Source organism: Narcine bancroftii, chromosome 2, assembly GCF_036971445.1.
Source record: "Narcine bancroftii isolate sNarBan1 chromosome 2, sNarBan1.hap1, whole genome shotgun sequence".
Classification (NCBI taxonomy): Eukaryota; Metazoa; Chordata; class Chondrichthyes; order Torpediniformes; family Narcinidae; genus Narcine; species Narcine bancroftii.
Genome location: NC_091470.1, coordinates 167,787,663 through 167,809,700, shown reverse-complemented (window position 1 = coordinate 167,809,700; position 22,038 = coordinate 167,787,663). Strand labels below are relative to the sequence as shown.

At 42.9% G+C, this 22,038-nt stretch overlaps 1 protein-coding gene across 1 annotated transcript in view; it reads right to left on the bottom strand.

The window, feature by feature from the left end:
- Window positions 1–21,606, bottom strand: part of LOC138754588 (adherens junction-associated protein 1-like) — an 85,410-nt gene extending 63,804 nt beyond the window's left edge. Inside the window, exons 1-2 of the mRNA XM_069919048.1 lie at window positions 21,267–21,606; window positions 4,068–4,310 (exon numbers count right to left, since the gene is read on the bottom strand). Coding sequence (XP_069775149.1) covers window positions 4,068–4,310; window positions 21,267–21,283 — 260 coding nt within the window. The 5' untranslated portion in view covers window positions 21,284–21,606. The remainder of the gene's footprint in view (window positions 1–4,067; window positions 4,311–21,266) is intronic.
- Window positions 21,607–22,038: the final 432 nt, after the last annotated feature.

Genomic DNA, 22,038 nt, shown 5'->3' with positions numbered 1-22,038 from the left:
AACCTACACCCCTGATACGTTTCAATCGGTGGAAGGAAACTGGAACACCTGGGAAAAACCCTTGGGGAGAACATACAAACTCCATACAGATAGCATGGGATCTGAACTCCAGTTCCATTCGCTGGTGTTGTAAAGGCATCACGCTGACCGTGCTGCCTTACACCATCCTTATGTAGGGCCCATCGCTGCAGATCCTATCCCATCTGCCTGATGTGTTCCACTACACGTGTTCCACCAGGGATTTCCCCAATCAGGATCAAGGGTGATGACTCAAGATTCATTTTAAAATTTTTTAATTTAGACAGGCCCTTCCCATGATGCCTAATTAAACTAAATCACCAAAAAAGACAAGGCGGTTAAAATCTGTTGTCTACAGCAATTGACCTACAACCTGCTACATTTTATTTGAAAGGTGGGAAGAAACCGAAGTACCCAGAGGAAATCCACACAGACATGACGTGAACATACAAACTCCTTACAGACAGTGCTGGATTTGAATCCCAATTGTTGGTGCTGTAACACCAATGTACTCACATAACCATATTGCCCACTTTTGTTTCTCTCTGTTTTTCAAGGGTACTGGGGCCCATGACTGAATTCTGAAATACAGTACAACTCCGATTATCCGAAATGGTCAGAGCCAGGCCCATTTCGGATAAACGTTTGTGTTTTGGACAACCGGTCATTTTTTATGAAACAGCCGAATAGCAACAGCAAATCACTTGTAACAGTGTTTAAACAGTAACAAACAACAAGGGAAGGCTTTGTAAGCATTAAAATAAAGTTTAATTCTCACCAAAAATAATGCTGGCCACCACCAATCACCAACACTTCCCCACCGAGGCCCCACTTGTGCCAGGAACCCGAGGGTCCCACTCCTGCCCAGGAGCTTGAGGTCCCCGCTGCTGCCACCAGGAGCCTTACAACCCCAGTCAGTTCTGCTCCGTAAAAAATTTAGATATATGAGGATTTCTGATTTGCTTTCGATATCCTCATTTATTAATTGTTTTAAAAGTTTGGATAACTGAGGATTTCAGAGAATCTGATTTAGGATAATCGGAGTTGTACTGTATAGAACATTTCTTATACTTGAACATGGCTGGGCGATCAATAGGTTTATAATTTAAAAGGCCACACCAAGAAATGAGTGATACTGATATTCACAGAGACATTCATAAATAACTCTGTGAATGTGTTGACAACAGAAGATGAAATAATTCCTGATAGCAATATCCTGTTCTCTCTCTTTGGGTTTCATTAGGGGGTTGATGTAATAAGTGTTAAAGTTTTTGCGATAGAGTTTGCAACATTACTGTTTACTTGATCATCAATACAGAGGGGTCTTGACAAGATGGATGTGGAGAGGATATTTTCTTTTAGGCAAAGAACCCAGAATTATATATCACCGTTTATAAATAAAAGTTTTCTAATTTCACACAGAGATCAGGTGAGAAATTTTCCCTCAGTCAAAAAGGGTGGTGTGGTTAGCTCAACTCTGTTATAGCACCAGTGACCAGGGTCCAAATCTGGCAGTGTCTACAAGGAGTTTGTACGTTCTCTCCATGTCTGCATGGGTATTCCCAAGGTGCTCCTGTTTCCTCCCATCGTTCAAAAATTACCAGAATGTGTAGGTCAATTGGGTATAGTAGGGTATAGTAGGGCGGTATGGGCTGGTGGGACAGAAGGGTGCATTAGCAAATTGCATGTCTAAATTTAAAAATCAGGAGGCTTTGGAACTCTCTTCTCTAATGCGCAGAGGATCGAAAGGCTTTGAATATTTTTAAGGCTGATTGAGAAGCAAGGGCATGAGAGGTCACCTGCGAGAGGCAGGAATTTAGAGGCAAACCTGGCCCTGAACAGATGACCCAGCTTGAGGGACCAAGAGACTTCTAATTCTTATGTCCATGATGGCCGATAGATATTCATTTAAAACCAACAGACCGATGATTGCACTTTAAGTGGGGGGTGGGGGGAGGCTTTGTCAATAGAGATTCAGTAGATGAAGTATGAAGTTGCGTCTTGTCACCCTAACATTGTTATCAGTGCAATCTGCGTACAAAGAACATATTGTTCCAAAAACAGAGGTGAAGAACTACCGATAGACTATTTTTCAAATCCTGGTACGCTCCCAACCAATTCAACACTTGGAGAATCTCCACTTTCTCCTACCTTCACCATGTGCATTATAAATCAGTCAGATGCATTTTAACCAATGGTAAATAATCTATTCCACCGATCATTTTGACTTTCCTACTGAATAGTTTAACTCAGGCAAGATCTAGATTGCTTTATGGACAAAAAAAGGATTGAATATGCAATCTAGTCGGCAATGTCAAAAATACACCAAATAATTCCACCATCAAAACACCAGCTTGGGCAGAACAAAATGTTTCTTTACCACCCATTAGACTTAATAAAAGATGTTTTCTTCTTGATTACCGGTCAGTGCAACCAGATCTATACTGCATGCTGTGAGGAAATGTATTGCATTCCTACTATTTCAATGAAAGACAGAGACAAGATTACTGAGGGCATCTCCTTGCTCAAGTCTGCATAGCAGTAGATCCAAACCTTAAAGCACTAACACCTCCAGTGAGAATCGAAGTGACAAACTGCAGTAGTTCTGGTTTGCACAGGTTTAGCAAGATGGAGGGTAACAAAAGGGCTGGTCGAGAAGCAGCCACTCGTCAGATGCTTTGATCTGTATGAAGGAACAATGGAGATGATTATTTCCACTGTTGGGAGATTCAAGAGGGGAGCCGGTGTCAAACTCAGGAATGACGGCTTTACTCAAAGAATGGCAGAACATGTGGTGCTGAATGCACAGAGGTGAAATCTCATTGAGTGCATCAGGGAAAAAGGAACCAAATGATGCGGTGTAAGAGCAAGAACCTTATTAAGCTGGGAAGAGACATGGAAAGCATAAAGTCTGACATAAACCCATTGTACTGAATGGGCCTCCGCCTGTACTGCATATACCATGTCACTCTGTGCAATTATCTGGGAAGAACCACCATCCCTCTCAGGTTAACATGCAAATAAAGGGAATCAGACAGTCTACCAGGAGGTAACAATGTCCAGGTGACTCTATCCCAGCCAAGAGCCAATGCCTTCAGGAGTACAGGGCTGAGGAAAAGACTGATGAAGGAAAATGAAATAGGAAATGCCAATAGAAAACAAAGAAAGCCAGAGCTAACCACTAAATGGCCAAACACAACTGCGGAAAGTTACAGGTCAATGGACTTGACATCCAAAGTCCAAAGGGCAGCTGGGTAATTCTTGATGGATTTGAAGAGTTTGCCCATGTTACAAAGTGTAAATAGCAAATCTAAATTGGGGGTAGTGGTTCGCATAAGTGACTGCTACAACCACACTCGATAAGGCATTTCTGCATTTTTCCATAATATCTGGAAGTGCCCAGCCAACCTTATAAACTTTTCATATATATTTCTAATTTGGCCACAGAATTCAAAGACTGATCAAAACCAATCAAAGGCCATTGCTGCCATGGTAAATAATTTGGACTTTCAAGGCTCTGGACATGAGGGATTGTGTAGAAAGAAGCACACACACTGATCAGTCAACATCACAAAGACTATAATTGGTTTGGGCAACTTTTTGGTGGCTTTCTGATGTTGGGCAAAACAAGCCTGTCATTTGTTGATGGTGATTAATTTAGGTGGCGACCCATTGTGTCAAACTACTAACACTGCCTGCTTCTCGATTTTGGATTGATGTACGGCCAGCAGCGTGCACGTACATTTGGTCATAAGACAACATTCATCGTCAACCGGCTTGGCAAGTGCTGTGGGTTCCATGGCTTTTCCAGTCTATCTGTGGCCTTGCGCTTCACCACCAAACACGGAATAGGGCCACAGAGTTGAACATCTGACTATGGAATTGACCACTGATGATCTGAGACCAATCTCCATAACCCTGGCACCGATGCAAGTTGATTTTTGAACCATTCCCCCCTCCCTCCCCTACTTTTTCTTCTGAGGTGAGAGGTGTAGACCATAACATTAAGGCATTTAAAAAAAAACATGTTGCTACCATGATAGCCTTACCGGTTTCCATTGAATGTGGTTTTGTAGACTGTGGACTGGTGCAGGCCTTGGTCAGAGTAGACTGGCATTGATCCACGAACACATTCATGGGAGCACTGTAGGGTCTCGTTGTATGCAGTGAATATGTCCAGATTGCTTGGTACTCTGGCAGCCGTAAAATCAGTAAGATTTTGGCAACTTTCTTCTTGTTGGTTGATCTTTCGTTGGTTGCTGTTTCTCCGGCCGTTCCCACTTTGTGCACAGCTGCAAGACAAATAAACATATTCATCACTAATGAAGGAAAATGACATAGGAAATGCCAATAGAAAAAAAAAGTTTGGGACAGGCACTGAATGGGCAAACAACTGTGGAAAGCTGCAGGTCAATGGATTTGACATCCAAAGTCCAAATGGCAGTTAGGTAATTCTTGATTCATTTGAAGAGTTTGCACATGTTACAAAGTGTAAACAACCCCAGCATATCTAAATTGGGGGAAAGTAGTATCAAAATCTCCAAGACAAATCAGGTTTGAACCAGGCTATTGCGTTGCATTGCACTGGAGTTATTAAAACAACATCAGGCAGTGCCAATCAATAAACTGTAGAAAGGAGCACACTGTGGGTGTGACTCATCGAGTCACTGGGAAATGCAGCACAGAAGCAGGCCCTTCAGCCCATCAGCCCATGCTGACTGTCAGCCGCCCAATTAAACCCAACCTATACTTGTCCCACTTTAAAAAGACATTCTCAATCACTTACCCACATACTAGGGGCAATTTAGAGTGCCCCTCTCACCTGCTAACCCATAAGGTTTTGGAACACGGTGGTGGTGGGAGGGGGGGGGAGATCTGAATGAAACTGAGGGGGGAGGGAGAGGTGGGGAAAATGTGCAAAACTCCACATCTGACTATGGAGGTCAGGATTCAACCTGGGTCTCTGGCGCTCTGAGGCAGTGGCTCTAGCAGGCTGCGCCACTTTCCCAGTTTGTAGTCTTGACAATGAACCCGAGTTGCAGGGTTGAATCCGGTTGGGCACACCGTTTAAATGTTCACTCTGAACTGCTCCCTCAAAGTCTTTCATTTGCACATTCCCAGTACTCGTTGCCCTTTTCTAATCTTTTCCTGGGGGAGGGGGAGGATATCAGAAAGTGGGTCGACTAGGATTCTTGGCTGTCAATTTCTAATGTTTGTTTTTGTTATAATTAACAAACAAAATCGTTCAAATAAAATGTTAAGTGAAACTTATTTTGGTTTCTGGCTCCATTGATTTTTCTCTTCAGTTTTATTGACAGCAGTGTTGCAGAACCATCCTCAATAGCTGGGGTCCCATGCAAAGCTAGCGGCTGGCTAACCTTAGTGTAGGAGCTGAACAATGAGCGCAGCAACAGGCCCTTCAGCCCAACATGTCTGTGCTGCCCACTTTAACCAATCCCATGAACAGTCTGCCTGTGAAGAAAGCAAATTGGCCCTCTTCTGCCTGGAAATTAGACTTGAAGGTGATGCTTCCTGGGTTAAGAAAGAAAACTATGGATTAAGTTTTCAGTGTGGTGAGGAAACGCAATACCAAGGGGCAGGCATTGTAGTCAAGAGACCTCAAAGTACTTTCCAACAAGCTTTAAAATATTTCAACGCAGTTTGTTCAAAGTAAAGAGCCACAGTGACAAAACAGGACAGGACAATATCGTATTTGATTAGAACCAGACAACACGTAATTTGAAGTGCTCATGTGAAATTACCTTTGGACCACTTTGTATGGGCTCAGGACTGCACAATGGGAATGGTTAAGGCAGGTAGTTCTCAGGAGTTTAGTCACTCATATTGTGTTCTTGCTTCCTTGAATGGAATTTTTAAAAAATATAGGAAATGGACATCCTACAGCAATCACCACAGGGAAGTACAGGCAAGAGTAAAATGTGAACAAATCTCTTGAAAAGTTTATGAAGAGAAATATGGGCATACAGAAGGAGGATAAGAAAACAATGGGTCAAGTACATGAGTAGTTCTCCCTCAAGTTTCCAGTAACAGAAACGGCTTCCAAAATTTTGCAAAGTTTCAACTTTTAATCTAAAATTTTAGATGGAAATATCTTGTAAATAGAATGTGTGAGCAACATTTTCTCATACTTATTAAATCGGGCAAGTTGGCATTCCACCCGTGGGATTGGAATATTTTTTAAAACCCCGTAAGTCAAACCTTTTATCGTCAAATCTGAATCTGCTCTCTCACAGACCCAATGTAAGGATTAACTCAGCGCTTCTCTTGCTCTCTCACAGACCCAATGTAAGGATTAACTCAGCGCTTCTCTTGCTCTCTCACAGACCCAATGTAAGGATTAACTCAGCGCTTCTCTTGCTCTCTCACAGACCCAATGTAAGGATTAACTCAGCGCTTCTCTTGCTCTCTCACAGACCCAATGTAAGGATTAACTCAGCGCTTCTCTTGCTCTCTCACAGACCCAATGTAAGGATTAACTCAGCGCTTCTCTTGCTCTCTCACAGACCCAATGTAAGGATTAACTCAGCGCTTCTCTTGCTCGTAAGCAATGGATGTGATTATTTCTAAACATACACTACAAGGTTGTTTAAAAATCAATTGCCAGGAGATGTTTCCCTGATTCACAAGCCTCGTAACAATAGCAAGTGGTACTCTGCCTTCATTGGAGAGGACGTACAGAGCAAAATGTAGCCCTACTAACTCAGATGAATTACTACACAACTTTATTTGTGTCAGAATCCTGCAAGCCTGTGCTGCATATTGGGATTCTACCAGGTTTTCTTCAGATCATGCTGGTATTCCCTTTCCCCAGCTTTCTCCCTGTAGACTACAATTTACTTTCCGTCAGATACAAATCTGCAGCCTTTTCATAGACACAAATGAGTCTGCTTCAGTTACCTTTCAAACAATGACCTCCCAATAATAACAGCTCACTACTTATAAAAATAATTTCCCCAGTGTTCCTGTGATTCTATTGTCTTTAGTTGTATTCTTTGTTCTCAATTATTTCTCCAAGGGAAATAATATCTTATGAATCTCTGTTTCACGATACCTCATAATTACAATTTAAAAAAAATCAATTCACTTTCCAAACTTCTCTGATCTAAGACAACAATAATAGCATGAGCCTATCCATACAACCTAGTGCTATACTACTTTGTCCAAGGGATGTTCATTCAATGGTTTAATTAATTTCGATGAAAAGCCAGAGTTGGCCAATGAGAAGGCCTGCAGTGCTGAGCCTAGGTTAAAGCACAAGGTTTCCATCTCAATAAGAAATGAGCTGGCAAGTCCATGCGCGGCCTCCTTGTGAAGAAACTATGCGATTGGTGATGATGTTTTCATGGTGTCGCACACTGTCTGTGACCCACCCCCATGCCCAGAGTTCGCAACCTCTGTTGCAGGTTCTAATAGCTCAGTGGTTGGTGCACTGGTCTTGTAAACCAGAGGTTGAGAGTTCATTCGTCGCTGGAGCCCTACTTCTGTGAGGGGATACTGGTCAAAGTGGCTACTCCCTGTCTTCAATAGGTTAAATTCTAAATGTAGTATTAAGGGACAATAACCTCACCCACCCATGCTTACACCCTGCTGCCTCTCTCTCCACCCAATCCCTGGCCGGCAAGCCCTATTCCTACCCCTTGCCTCTGCCCACTCTCACACCCATTCTCATGCTCTCTGGTAAAACCCTGCCCTCCACCTCTACCCACCTCCAGCCTCTGCGCCACTCACACCCTGTCCTCCCCCCATCCTACCCTTCATCCTTCACACACCCCCACTTTTGGCAACTTACGCACGCACTCACCATTCCCCGCATCCATTTCTCAAGGATTCCTGCCCACACCCACATCTCCTCCTACACATGCATTCATCCCCTTTGTCCCTCTGTCTGTACCTATTCCCCATTTCTATCTATGCATTTCAACACATTGGGATCCCTGACTGCTCACTCTCCCTATGCCTTCTGAACCCGCAGAATGGCTTGGGAACCTCAGAGTCAACCTCCACCTGCCCTCGACACACATAGTTTGCTCTTAATACAATGAGGTGCAGGAGGAGCTCAGTGGGTCAGGCTATATCCGTGAAATCTGCAGGGTGGCACAGAGAACGTAGTGCAGTACTGTTACAGTGCCGGAGACTTGGGGTTCGAATCCGGAGCTGTCTGCAAGGAGTTTGTATGTTTTCCCCATGCTTTCGTGGGTCTTCCCCAGTTGCCTCCTATTTCCTCCTGCCATTCAAATCACAATGGGGGCTTGCAGGTCAATTGGGTGTTACTAGCTTCGTGGGCCAGAAGGGCCTGTTACCGTACTGGATGTCTAAATTTAAAAAAATAATAATTTATATTTAACTTATTTTAGTCTTGATAAAGGGTCCAGACCCAAAACATTGACCTGCCATTTCTACCCTTGGATATTCCCTGGCCACTGAGACCCTCCAGCAGCTCAGGGTTTGCTTTACAATTTTTCTGTTTCTCTTCCCCTTGCACATTATGTGTTGTTTGTCTAATTGGGAATGATTATTTATCAAACGTGTAAGGCTCAAAGGTTTCTTGCTTATGACCAAACAAGAGTCAAACAAGTAGAACATGACAAATTGGGAGCAATGGTTCAGAATGCACAGCGCTGATTAACAATATGTATCAAGTTGTAGATCCAGAATCACTGACAGTGTTCAGCCAACACACGGAGAAGCAGACAGGGTTGATGTACATTGATAGCTGAGATTCAGGACTCTCACCTGTGCTCCCACCTGAGGACATCACGTGAAGGATGGACCCCACCCAGGAAAGAAACAAAAGGAGAAAAAAGTTGAACATGATCCAGAGGAATTTCCAGTTTACTTTTGAGTTGACCGACACCTCATCTTTTGACTCACCACTTCCTTTGATCCTGATCCACGCACATACACACACATGCACACACCCGCACATGCACACCCGCACCCGCGCACTCGCACCCCTGCACCCGCAGACCCGCACGCACACATGAACACACATGGGTGCATGCACACATGGACACACGCATGCACACAAACATGTCCACACACAAACACGCCCACACACACACACACACACACACACACACACGTGCACAGATGCACACTCGTACATGCATACACAGACACATGCACAGGTGCACATGCACACATTCGCGCACACGCACACATTCACGCACACACACACACACACGCACGCGCGCACACACACACACACACACACACACACACACACACACACACACACACACACACACACACACACACACACACACACACACACACACACACACACAGCCCCTCATGCCATGCAGTTCCTCTCTAATCACTGACACATCTGGCAGCATGTTAATGTTGAGAATTTGCAAAATGCAACATGGCACCAACAGTGAACAGTCTGGCAACGTGCCGCTGAACAAATCCCGAGGCTGTCTCCTTCCTCTCACATGGTTTTGTACGACACTCTGTTCTTTCATCATTAGGCCAATAATTGCTGTTTCTCCTATTACATAATTGATTGTAGTTGGCACCTGCAGTGGCATTTCGGCATCTGCAACTGGCTCTGTAACACGCTCTGAGCACAGTGGCTCTCTGCATAACCCAGCCCAAACCATTCATTCGACATTCCCCAACATTCCCCTTGTCTGATATGCCATCATAGGCGAGAGAATAAAATTGATAATAGATATAAACCTTTACATGAGGTAATAATGTTTGCATGTTTTACTTGGAAAATAATTGGAAATTAATGATAAAATACATCAAAACTGAAAGATAGCAGTCTGTGAATTTCAGTAGGACTTATCTGCATGGTGTTTGCCCTCAATGGATCATGGTTGAATCCAACAGTGTACATGTTCAGCTATGCATGGAAATTCAGAAGCTTCTCTCAGTAATTCTCTGCTCTCCAAAAGGAGGCATCGTAGGGTGAATGGAATTAAGTGGTGCACAAAACCATATTGCAAACAAGTTCCTGGCAAATACAGTTTAAGATGGATAAATGAAAGAAATATCCACTGTAATAAGGAAAATATAAAGCCAGGTGTTACTTAAATCGTGACAAATCAGGAAATGTTCCATTAAAAAATATGCTTGTCCCATTCCACTCACGGGAAGCAAACATAATACGTCCAGCAACAGTTAACGTGATAAGTAATGTGTTGGACTTTGCAGTACGAGGGTTTTTTTACAGGAGCAAGACTTGCTAGCACTATATAGGGCCTGTCCAGGTGCCAGCTTCATTCATTTCATCAACTGCAAGCCTCCTGCGGGGGAAAATTAACAGTGGCTAAAAAAAAAACCTGACCGTCATCGCAATCTTTGGGATATGGGATGAAATCAGAGCATCCAGGAAATAAAACACAGTCCTAGTTAAAATATGCATTCTCCCACACAGATAATACAGGAGGTAAAGACTGAACAGCGCTGAAGGCTTCCTCATCATGTCAGAGGTTTGGATGTGGGCACAGGTTGCCAATGGTTTGAAATGAACTGGAATCTTGTGTGGCTGCAGGGATTGTGGAAGCACCAGAGGTGAATCTAGACATGGTGACTCTGGGGAGGACTCTCTATTGCTTCTCTTTCTCTCATTCTCTGACTGAAAATGGCGCCGGGCAAGGCTAATAGAGAATTTTTATCTGCCTTATGAAAGACTAAAGGTAATTTTGTGTAATATTACATTTCTATTTAATTGTATGACAATAAATAGGATCTGATCTTAGTTTAATGGAGCTGTGACAAATTCTACACCACATTTCGATCTCCTTGCTGAACAAAGGATCAACTGGCCATAAAGGAATGTTCACCAGACTGTGAGATAGCTAGGCAGCGTGGTTTGACTGGTCATGTATTCACTAGAGGTTGGAAGAAGGAGAGGGGATCCATTGACATGGCTCAACAGACTGGCTGGATGGAGGTGATCTCTTCAGGCTGGTAGGTTCAGAATAAGGAGCAGAATAACGGCATAAAGGATAAGCAATTCAGGGCAGAGCCGAGGAGAAATGTTTTCATTCATAGAGTGGTGAAGACATTGTGGTGGTACACCACTGGCCTACTGCAGGGGGAAATCTCTGTACCTGCAGAAGAGCAGGGGGACAAGACAGCACCTGGCCAGCTGTCAATCAGCTGACCTGAATAGACCAAGCCCCACCCGGTTGGGATACAAGCCTGAGCCAGTCCTTCGAAGACAGTCTCAGCTCTCCTCACAGCTGGCGCTGTAGAAGTTTATGTCAAATAAAGCCTGTTGTATAGACTTTAGGTTTTGTGTGTTTGCTTCTGCCCGATAGCGCACAACAGACATATTGCAAAAGACTGCAGAAGCCAAGTCACAGAAGGGAGCATGCACATTTTAAGGCTAAAAGCTTTGGGCAGAATGGGGATGAAGGCAAAGACAGAATCATCCATGATATTATGGTCTTCACTGTTTCCTGCAATTAGCTAACTCTGAGATCCTACATACCCCTCATTTTGTGTATGTGAAGTGTTATTCCCCATTAAATATTTTATGTTTAAAGTATCTACAATGTAGTTATTTCATTTTTTGTTACCTAATAACTGCCTCCTATTGTCATCTCATGCATATTTCAACCTTTATTTTGTACTCTACTTCTTAGTTTGCTCCACATGTGAATTCCAGGATGGATTGATTGTCCTGCCTCCATGATAATATCACTCCTGGAAATTCTTTGGAGATGACAGTAGCCATCAACTCACATCAGGTAAAGGCAAAAAAAAAACAAAAAACACTTGCCAGATTGCTTTTTGTTGCCAGAAGTTCTATTCTATATCAATAGCTGGCAGTAATAGCTACATTATCGATTTCAGTCAGGGAAAATTAAATTAAAGCTGTGTCTGATTTGGTGGACGTTCCATATTATTTTTTAACTGAGGGTTTGAAACACAGTAAAACCTCATTGGAATGAGGTGGTTGGGGTCCAAGATTTCATACCGCATTATAGCCAAGTCGCAGAACAGATGCATATATGTCAGAGTGCCCACGGATAATCAAACCCAAATATTACCAATTTTTGAAGGATCCGCTATATGTAACTAACAATTTCAATGAAAGAAAGCAAGCACATTTTTTAATGTTGGTAGTCTGAATTTTAATCAACTTATTTTACAGAAAAATTGAGGTTTTCCCAATATTTTCCTTCAAGATGACCACTTAAAAGAAGCTGCCATTACAGATCAAAGCAATATATAATGTAGATGCTGATTGATGTCAAACACATCTATTAAAAATAAGTTAAGTATTCAATTTATAATTTCAATGGATTCCCTTTGTCATCTTGATCAAAGAAACAGATTTTGAGGGCAAAACACATATCAATAATCTGTCAAACCCAACATTTTTCCATCCATCCTCCTTTCAAAATTTGCAAAGTTTGGGGTCCACAGACACCCATGCTATAAGCAATTCCGTGGATTAATGAATCGCGTTCTAATGAAGTTTCACTATATCTATTTCATTTGCAGAACATCAAAAAATGGTTAATTATTCACAAATTTACTGTATTAGATGCCATTTTACCCTCCCCCTCCCCTTCCATTGCAGAAGGGAATATTAAGAATTAAAAAAAATATATTTACAAGTAAGTTGGCATATGGGTTCCACTGCACCACTTGCACAGCTGGCAGGGGCTGCCATGGTCGGCCTTCTTGCCAGGGGAAAAGAGTGGCGGCAGATCCAGAAAACACAGGCAACCCTGGGGAAGGCAGCCCACAGAGCTGTGAGCCCACACCCTGGACAGCCGCAGCACCACCGCAGGCTTCTTGAAGCCGAGCAAGCGGTCGCCGACCTGCTCAGCGGCCATCGCGTCAAAGCAGAGGTGAGCAGTGGCAGTGGCTCCAGAAAGCACGGTCTTGTTGGCGGCATTGCCCACCGCTATCACCCTAATTTCAACTTCGCGTACAAGACCCAGGGGATATTTTTGAGCCAATTACTGGATAAAAGGTGACCATCATATAGGGTAATTATCATTTGTGGGATCTTGCTGTTGGCAAATTGGCTGCTAAAGTTGCTCAGTGTCTGTCATGGTACTGCAATATAGCTCTCTGAAAGGGTGTAACTCAAATACACTCGCGCTCTCAAAGCCGCGCAGGGAAACAGAAGCCTGCTTTGTTTGCTCCCTGTCCTCCACTCTGAATTCTCACTCCCTCCACCACTCGCAGCTTGCTGCAGTGTGCACAATCCAGAAAACACACCCAGTCTGCACTGGCATCTCTGAAGCACAGTTTGCCACCAAGAAGGACAATGGTAGCAGGCACATGGCAACAGTTCCAAGTGACAAACCATTCTGACTTAGAACTATTTAGACATACAGCACGGTAACAGGCTATTTCTTTCACGAATTCATGCTGCCCAATTTACGCCCAATTAACCTATACCCCCAGTACGTTTTGAACGATGGGAGTAAACCGGATTCCCAAGGGAAAACCCATGAGAATATAGTGAGAACATACAAACTTCTTACAGACAGTGCGGGATTCAAACCCTGCTCCCAATCGCTGGCGCTGTAAAGGTGTCGCGCTAACCCGCTCCACCAACCAAAATTGATTGGCTAATATTGTCTCTCATCATTGCCGAGTCAAATTGCTGAAATACCTTATCCAGCATCAAGCACTACAGTGGTTTCAGGAGGTGTACCAACTCTACCTCTCAAGGGTAATTAGGGCAAGGCACTAATCATTCACTTGTCAGGAGCACTTGCAAAGAGCCAGTCAACTTTGGAGCAGCACGGTTAGCGCAATGCCCTTTACAGTGCCAGCAATAGAGACCGGGGTTCAAATTCCCGCACTGTCTATAAGGAGTATGTACATTCTCCCCATGTCTGTATGGGTTTTCCCCGGGGACTCCACTTACCTCCCACCAATTCAAAATGTACCAGGGATTGAGTGCAATTGACCAGCACATGCTCATGGGTCAAAAGGGCCTGTTACCGCACTGTTTGCCTAAATTTAAACATTAAATAATTGAACTAGAATTCTTTATTTCATGCTATCCAGGCATGTGAACCTATACAGCAGGTAGTGAAAAAAATAAAACAAAAGCAGAGCCATTCTCAACAGGGGGTGGGGTGCCACGGGGGGAGGGGGGCACAGCATGTTTAAGTAAAAGCCTTGTTTTCTTTTCATCTCATGTAACAGAAATATTTTTTCATTTTTTTAATGCAGTCGCTTGCAGAGAAGTACGGAGAAAAAAAACCCAACTTGGCTGCTTCCCCATAAACTCTGAGCAGAGTCCTAAAGGAGATTGAGCCAAAAAGGTTGAGAATCCCTGAGAGTAAAGTGTTTCCTGACAGCAAAGAGTGCCGAGGCCAAGATGAGGTCGGGTTTACGAGATCAAGGGTTTGTCTTTTGCTAATGAGAGGTCTCCGCAGGAAATAAATAAATACCTGATATATGATTTATATGGGATTAGATTAACCGATGTTTGTGTCAAATTCCAGATACTTTCCAGGTGTTACTATAACTGGAACAGAGGCAATGCTTTCCATGCTCAATAGACTGAGAAGAATTTCAACACTTTCTACTCCACAATGATTACCAGCTTCAGGATATTAAAATCTGCATCCTGATTTATTAAATTCACAATGATGAAACTGAACAATCCAAAGCTTATTCAGGACTGGCTACAGACAAACCATTTTACATCTCAGTAGCTGTCGTTCTGCTCCCTGCCTGTATTGGACCTCTGCATGTTATTTCTGCCCTGAAGCAAAGCTTCCACATTTATTGCCCCCTTGCTCATTTCCACCAGAGCACATCCTTTCTGAACAAAGGCTCCACCCGTTGCCACTCGTGGCTCATCTCCCAAACATCCGATGATGTCACAAGTTGCTCCTTTTAAACAAGGGGAGGGGGCTGTTTCATAGATTCCTGGGAATTCCTAACAGTTCTGCAGCAGCCAAGTTGTGAGCTAAGTTTATCTTTATTTACTTTTACTTTCGTGTTAAACTCTGATGTATTAAAAGTTCACAAACCTATTTAATGTGTTGCATTCCTCTCCTGGGGAGTCACATTACTAATTTTAGTCAACTCTCCTCCATCTGCTCCATGTACACTGGCTCAGAGGAGATGATAGTTTCGGGGCGATTAGAATCTCTGACTGACTGACTCATGGAGAACAACTTGAAGCAGAATATGACTTCTGTTATTTAGTCAGGATAGCGTGAACTATTTCGTAACCACGTAAGAAAACACCCTTCTCTTTGTTGTTGGTGTGTTTGCATAGATAGGTGTTATGTCTCTGAGATACTCAGGAGGATTCTTAAATAACTTAGAGATGCAAGATTTAAATAACAGAAGAGACTTTACCTACTGATGCCTTCTATCATCTCAGGAGAACAGTTCACACACCCTCTCATATACATATGCCCCACAGTGATGCACTACAGTTACTGCAGTGAGAAGGCTGTATTCTTACAAAATAGACCACATTATTCTGACTAAATAACAACCATATATATTTATAAGGACCAGTGGCAAAGTGAGAATGACTGAGTGATCATGACTTGGGATAGCACAGTTAGTGTAACGGTTAGTGAAGTACCTTTTATTTTGACAAAAACCAATGATCTCAGCATTCACCGACTCATGAACTATTAGGTAAGGGTTCTTAAGATTCTCTCTCTGTATATGATATAAAAGCATAGTTTTTAACCTGGAACAGCACTAGCGACTGCATTTTTGAATCTGGCATCATCAGAAAGAAGTTGGTATATTCTCCCTGTGATGTGTGGGTTTCCTCCGGTGCTCCAGTTTCATCCCATCATTCAAAAGCATACCAAGATTTGTAGGTTGATTTGGTAGCGCGGACTCACAAGCTGAAAGGGCCTGCTCTTTTAAAATTAAATTTTAAATTTAAATGTAGACGCACAGCATGGTAACAGGCCCTTTCAGCCATGAGTCTGTGCGACTCAATTTACACCCCATTAACCCATATCCTGGGAACGTTTCGTATGTGTAAATTTACTTAAATTAAATTAAATTAAAATTTCAAATGTAATAAAGGTGGTGAGCAAATATGACTGCTTGAAAGATATCAACCCTTTAAAACATTGCATCATGAGACCAACTGCTGACTAACGTGTTTAGAAAGCTGCAAAGGCTATCTGCAAAAAGTCCCTGAACAATTTTGAGACTTGTCTTTTGTGCAGTAGTCTATTTTGCTTTGGAAATGAGGAATCTCGAGCCCCTTTTACACTGGCATCTCAGTAAATCAGTCATTTAGTGTCCTGGGATAGGAATGGTGGTTGGGCCTTTCACACAAGACCACTCCTAACCAGGACACTGAACACTTCACATTTGCATCCCAGTAAATCAGCCATTCAGTGTCCCGGGATAGGAATGTGCGATTTTGCTTTCACATTTGTCACTTTAAAGACTGATTGGAGTTCGATTCCTGGGATCACTGGGAAGTATGAAAGGGGCTTATTAAACATACGTTGCATTTTGTACTCAGTAGGAATCTCATTTGCATGAAGTGGGACCTTGTCCCAGGCAAGTCTGCGCCCTGCCGAACCTGTCAGTAAGCACACTCTTTCTAGGAATTGCTTGAATTTTGATAGTCATTTAGCAGCACGGTTAGTGTCGTGGTCCGCGCAGCGCTGTTACCGTGCCAGCAACTCAGGTTTCAGTCTGGCGCTGCCTGTAAGGGGCTTGCACATTCTTCCCATGCCTGCGTGGGATTTCTCTGGGGTCTCTGGGAACGTTGGTCAATTAAGTGTAATTGAGCAGCATGTGCTCATGAGCTAAAAGGGCCAGTTACTGTGTCTAAATATGAAACAAAAATAAGACTTTAATTGTATTAATAAGACAGTACAATCTTAACTGGCCTCTTATGGATTTGTGTATCAATTTCAGATGGAATCCACTGATATGTGCACCATCCACAATGAGAAGCAACAGGTATCAGGTCTTTGAAGATTATTTTGATTTGTTTTCTTTTAAATTCAGTGAGCATGTAGCATCATGCCTGAAAGAGAAAAATATGCTTGCACATTGTTTACTAGTGTTTTTTCAAGGACCATTTTGGCACCGTCATATTAAAACCACAAGGAAAGAAGTTACAATGTGGGTGAAGTGGTCTCCTTTATCACAGCTATTCTCATGGTTACTGCAGTTAGCCCTGGTCACTTTAGCCCCTTTTCCACTGGCATCACAGTTAATTGGCCGGGCAGTGTCCTGGAATAGGAAGCCCTTTGTGTCGTTTCCACTGGGCCACCCTTAACTGGGACAACTAATTGCATTTCTACTGAACACAACTCATCCCCGGGGATCGGAGTGTTCTGCCTTCAACTGGAAACGAGTGACCTTTTCTTCTGCCCCTTTTCCACTGGTTTTATCAGTCCGCCGGCGTCAGCAAACGTCAGGGATACGAGTGGGGGAGAGGATCCCCGGCATGAAATGTTGTCATTTGATGCCAGTGTTCGGACAGTGTTCCATTTCCACTGGACCCTGTCCCAGTAAATTCCCAGTTAATTATTGGGATAGGGTGCAAGTGGAAAAGTGGTTTTTCAAGACCCTTTCATTAAAAGTCCAAGGAGGGGAAAGTTAAAGGTATGTAAGCTGCAGGAGGGTAGGTGAACTAAATGCTAAATAGTATTAATGTCAAATTCAAAAGGAAAGCACTAAAGATACAAATCTTCTTACACAGATTTGAGAAATTAGAAACCGGAATGGGAGATGAACAATGTGAAGAATTTCAAGGCAGCATATATGATGGACTGAGCTCGGATTCGGGCCAGGAGATTAGCCCACTTTTGAAGTTGTTATCCCTTCTTATCCTTTATCTCTTATCGTATTTGTCTCATCCAATATACAATAAAACCCCAGAATTCAAGCAACTTGTAGCCTCAAGCAACTGGGAAAAAATATGACACAAAATAAAAAATTAATGAAGTTTGTTTTTAAAATTTAGACATACAGCAAGGTAACAGGCCATTTTGGCCCAGAAGTCTATGTTGCCCAATTCTCAATGTTTCAAACGGTGGGAGGAAACCGGAGCGCACCCCCCACCCCGGGAAAACCCATGCAGACACGGGGAGAACACACCAACTCCTTACAGTCAGTGTGGGATTCGAAACCCAGTCCCTTATCTCTAGTACTGTAACAGGGTTGCGCTAACTGCTTATGTTAACCATGCCGATAGTTTGCCTCTCAAGCAACTGGAAAATTCAGTTATCCGGCATCTAACAATCCCCATAGGTGCCGGGTACTGGGTTTTTCTTTTACTGTAGCACATTTGTCCTCCTTTAATGACAGCACTGGTTTTATTCCTCTGCTTTACATAGGGTTACAAATCTTACCCTCATCCTTTAGCTCCAGCCACAAGTTACATTTTGGTCCCTCTTCTTTCCTTTGTTAATTTCGCTTTTAATGTACATGAAACAACCTTGGATTTTACTTGCTAGAAAAATGTTCATTCCCTCTCATTTTCCTTTTAATATCAACCCTATTCTCTTGCTGTCTGACATGTACTTCCACTTCTGCTGTATCTTTGGCATCTATTGGTGGGAAGATTTGACAGTCCCATCCTTTCTCATGGTGAGAGCAATTGTATCTGATCCATTTCAATATCCCCCTTGAATGCCTCCCAGGGCTTTGAACAGAATCACTTCAGGCGGCCATTTCACCAGAGTCGGACTAGAATTATTCCTCCTATTTTATCTTTATTCTTTCCCGCTGGGTGTAACTGAAATTTGATCCCACAGAGCCTTTTTCCAATTACCCAGCTTCATTTTTAGTACTAAATCCAAGATCACCCACCCTAAATTTCCAATTTCCAGAAATAAAGTAAAAGGGTCCATTATTATCGTGTAATACTACATTTAAAAGGTCATTAAATTCTTTAACTTTGTCTACCAGAAGGTCGCCACTTTGTCCAGTGCCCCTCACAGCAAGGAAATGAACTCACAACCCCTGGTTCAAGACCAGTGCTCTAACCACTGAGGTATCACTAAAGGTTCCACTAAATACTATTCTTTGTTCATTATACCATTTACTCTTTGTCCAATTAATATCTGGGAAATTGTCTGCCCTTTTGATTTATACCCTGCAGGAGATGTGCTTCCAAATTTGCTGCCTCTCTTTCCTTTGCATGTTCATTTCAACCCAGAAAACAAACTTGCTGGCTAATCCTCCAACACATTCATTCTCAACGTGGCCATATCCCCCCACCCCACCCCCCAACCCACTCCACCGGGGGCCACAGCATATTTTAGGGGGGGGGGGCGTGTCGTGAACTCGTAAAACATTTTTTTCTGGTTTTTTTATGTCGTCGGTAGGAGAAAAGTATGCAAGAAACCAACTAAACTTGACTGCTTCACAGGAGGGTCCATAAATATTGAGCAGTCCTAAGTGGAGCATAGCTAAAAGATGGTGGAGAATGACTGGTCTAACATATCATCTCTTCTCACACTCCTATGCTATCCTGCAACAAACTCAAACATCTTTGCTAACAATTTGAACTGTGCTTTTAAATATCCCATCTTGGACACCTGAATGTGGTACGGTTGGTGTAGCGGTTAGCGGTCAGTACAATGCCTTTACAGAGCCAGCCATCGGGACTGGACCTGGGTTTGAATCCCGCACTGTCTGTAGGGAGTTTATATGTTCTCCCCATGTCTGTATGGGTTTTCCCTGAGGCACCTCCGGTTTCCTCCCACCTTTCAAAATGGTACCGGGGTGTAGGTTAAATTGGGTGGCAGGGCCGAATTAGCCTGTTATACTGTCTAATTTTTTTTTTAAAAACAGCTCCCTTTCCTAATATCTCCATCTCAAGGGAAAAATTAGTGACTAAAATCTATTACAAGCCACTGACTCCCACAGCTGTCTTAATGACATCTGCTCCTAAACCTGCTTCTTGTGAAGACTCCATTCCATTCCTTAATTTCGCTTGCTTTTGTTATATCTGTTTTAAGGAAGAAATCTTCTATACTAGGGCTTTCAATGTACCTTCCCTTTGCCTTAACCATGATTTCCCCTGCACAATAGATAACTGGGATTTCAACTACCTCCTTTTTCCACTCATCTGCTGGCAATCTATCTTCAGCAGTTCAAAGTCCTCCTGAATCTGCCCAAGTTTGCTTGTTTGTTTGAAAGGCATTACCACAGATGTGTGACGCGCGCTCAGCTTTGAATTTTGCCGCAAAATATTTGGAGCCAGATATGACTTTCTCAGAGAATTTGGACATGCCTTGTACATGGCAGCTATTAGGAAGGTTCTTGGTGGGGGGGGGGAGAAAAGTCTCTCACCACCTAATGCCAAACATCTGGGCTTGTAGTGATAGACTCTTCTCCTGACACCAAGTCCTCCCCCCAGTCCTCCCTAATAGTTGCTATGTACAAGACATAGGTGTGTCCAAATTCTCTGAGAAAGTTGTGTTTCACTCCTCCAAATATTTTGTGGCAAAAAAATAAAGCTGTGGTCAGACTTGTTATGTAGCTGATCCAGTTATGTTTCTAACCAATGATTAATCCTAATGAGACCATAAGATATGGGAGCAGAAATAGGCTGTTCAGCCCATCAAGTCTGCCCTGCCATTTAATCATGAGCTGATCCATTTTCCTACTCTCCCCATAAACTTTGACGCCCTGGCTAATCAAGAACCTAACACTCTCTGCCTTAAATGCACCCAATGACTTGGCCTCCACAGCCACCCGTGACAACAAATTCCACAGATTTACCAACTCCTAGCTGAAGAAATTTCACAACATCTCTGTTCCAAGCAGACGCCCTTCAGTCCTGAGGCTGTGCCCTCTTGTCCTTCACTCTCCCACCATGGGAAACCACTCTGTCCATGCCATTCAACCTTCAAGATGTTTCAGTGAGATTCCCCCTCATTCTCCCAAATTCTAACATACAGCTCTTAAGCTGTCAAACACTCCTCATATGATAACCCTTTAATTCCTAAAATCATCCTTGTGATCCTCCTCTGAAGCTGCTCCAATGTCAACGCATCTTTTATTAAACAAGGAGCTCAAAATTACTCACTATACTCCAAGTGAATTCTTACCAGTAGAGAATGGTCTTGGCATTAATTATCAAAGGGATACAACCACCTCTTATTGGAAATCTTAATTATCTGGCATGTGCATGGCACAGATGCTACTTGTCACTTATCAACCCAATCCTGTATACTGTCTATCCCTACTGAATACAGACAAAGACTCTTTCATTATTCAAGGACAATTGAACCATACAACAATTAGTGAATGTCCTCTCTTCTGACCTTGTGATGAAGACCATTGTTCAAGCAGTCAAAGGTGATCGAGTTTTGAGCCCTTCTGGTATCATCCTGGTATCAGACCATTTGATCTTGAAGAATAATCCCCGGTTTGTGTGAAATACAGAAAACTGCAGATGCTGTGGTTGTAGTAAAAACCCACAGTAATTGCTGCAGGAACTCAACCGGTCTCGCAACATCCATAGGAGGTAAAAATATATTAACCATGTTTTGCCTGGACTCATCCCTTCCTAGTCGTCCACCTTTCTCTCTCAGTCTTTATCGAAGCGTCTTGTCTGTTCTTTGCTGCTACCTTGAAGAAGGGCTCAGGCCCGAAACATACATTAATATATCTTTACATCCTGTGGATGCTGTGAGACTGGCTGAGACCCTCCAGTATTTAATACTCATTTTCCTTTGCGCAAGTTAGTGATAAATTTTCCTTGATTACAATTTACCCCGGGTAACTGATGGTACATTTGGTCAAGGGCTGCCTCAATCTCAAGGGCAGTCGATGGTGTCTGACCTCTGACATTGAACGGAAGTTGCAATGCAGACTGGAACTGAGTGATCTCGGCTGAAGCTTTGAGGCCAGTATTAATAAATAACTGAGTTTGACTTGATCAGTAATATATTGGATCTTTTTACTGATGACTGATAATAGATTGATAGGATAGGTAAAAACACAATGTTCAAGAAACTCAGCAGGTCAAACAGTGTACTTTATGTAGCAAATATTTCGGGGTTGAGCAAGGTATGACCAAATTGGGGTGGTGTA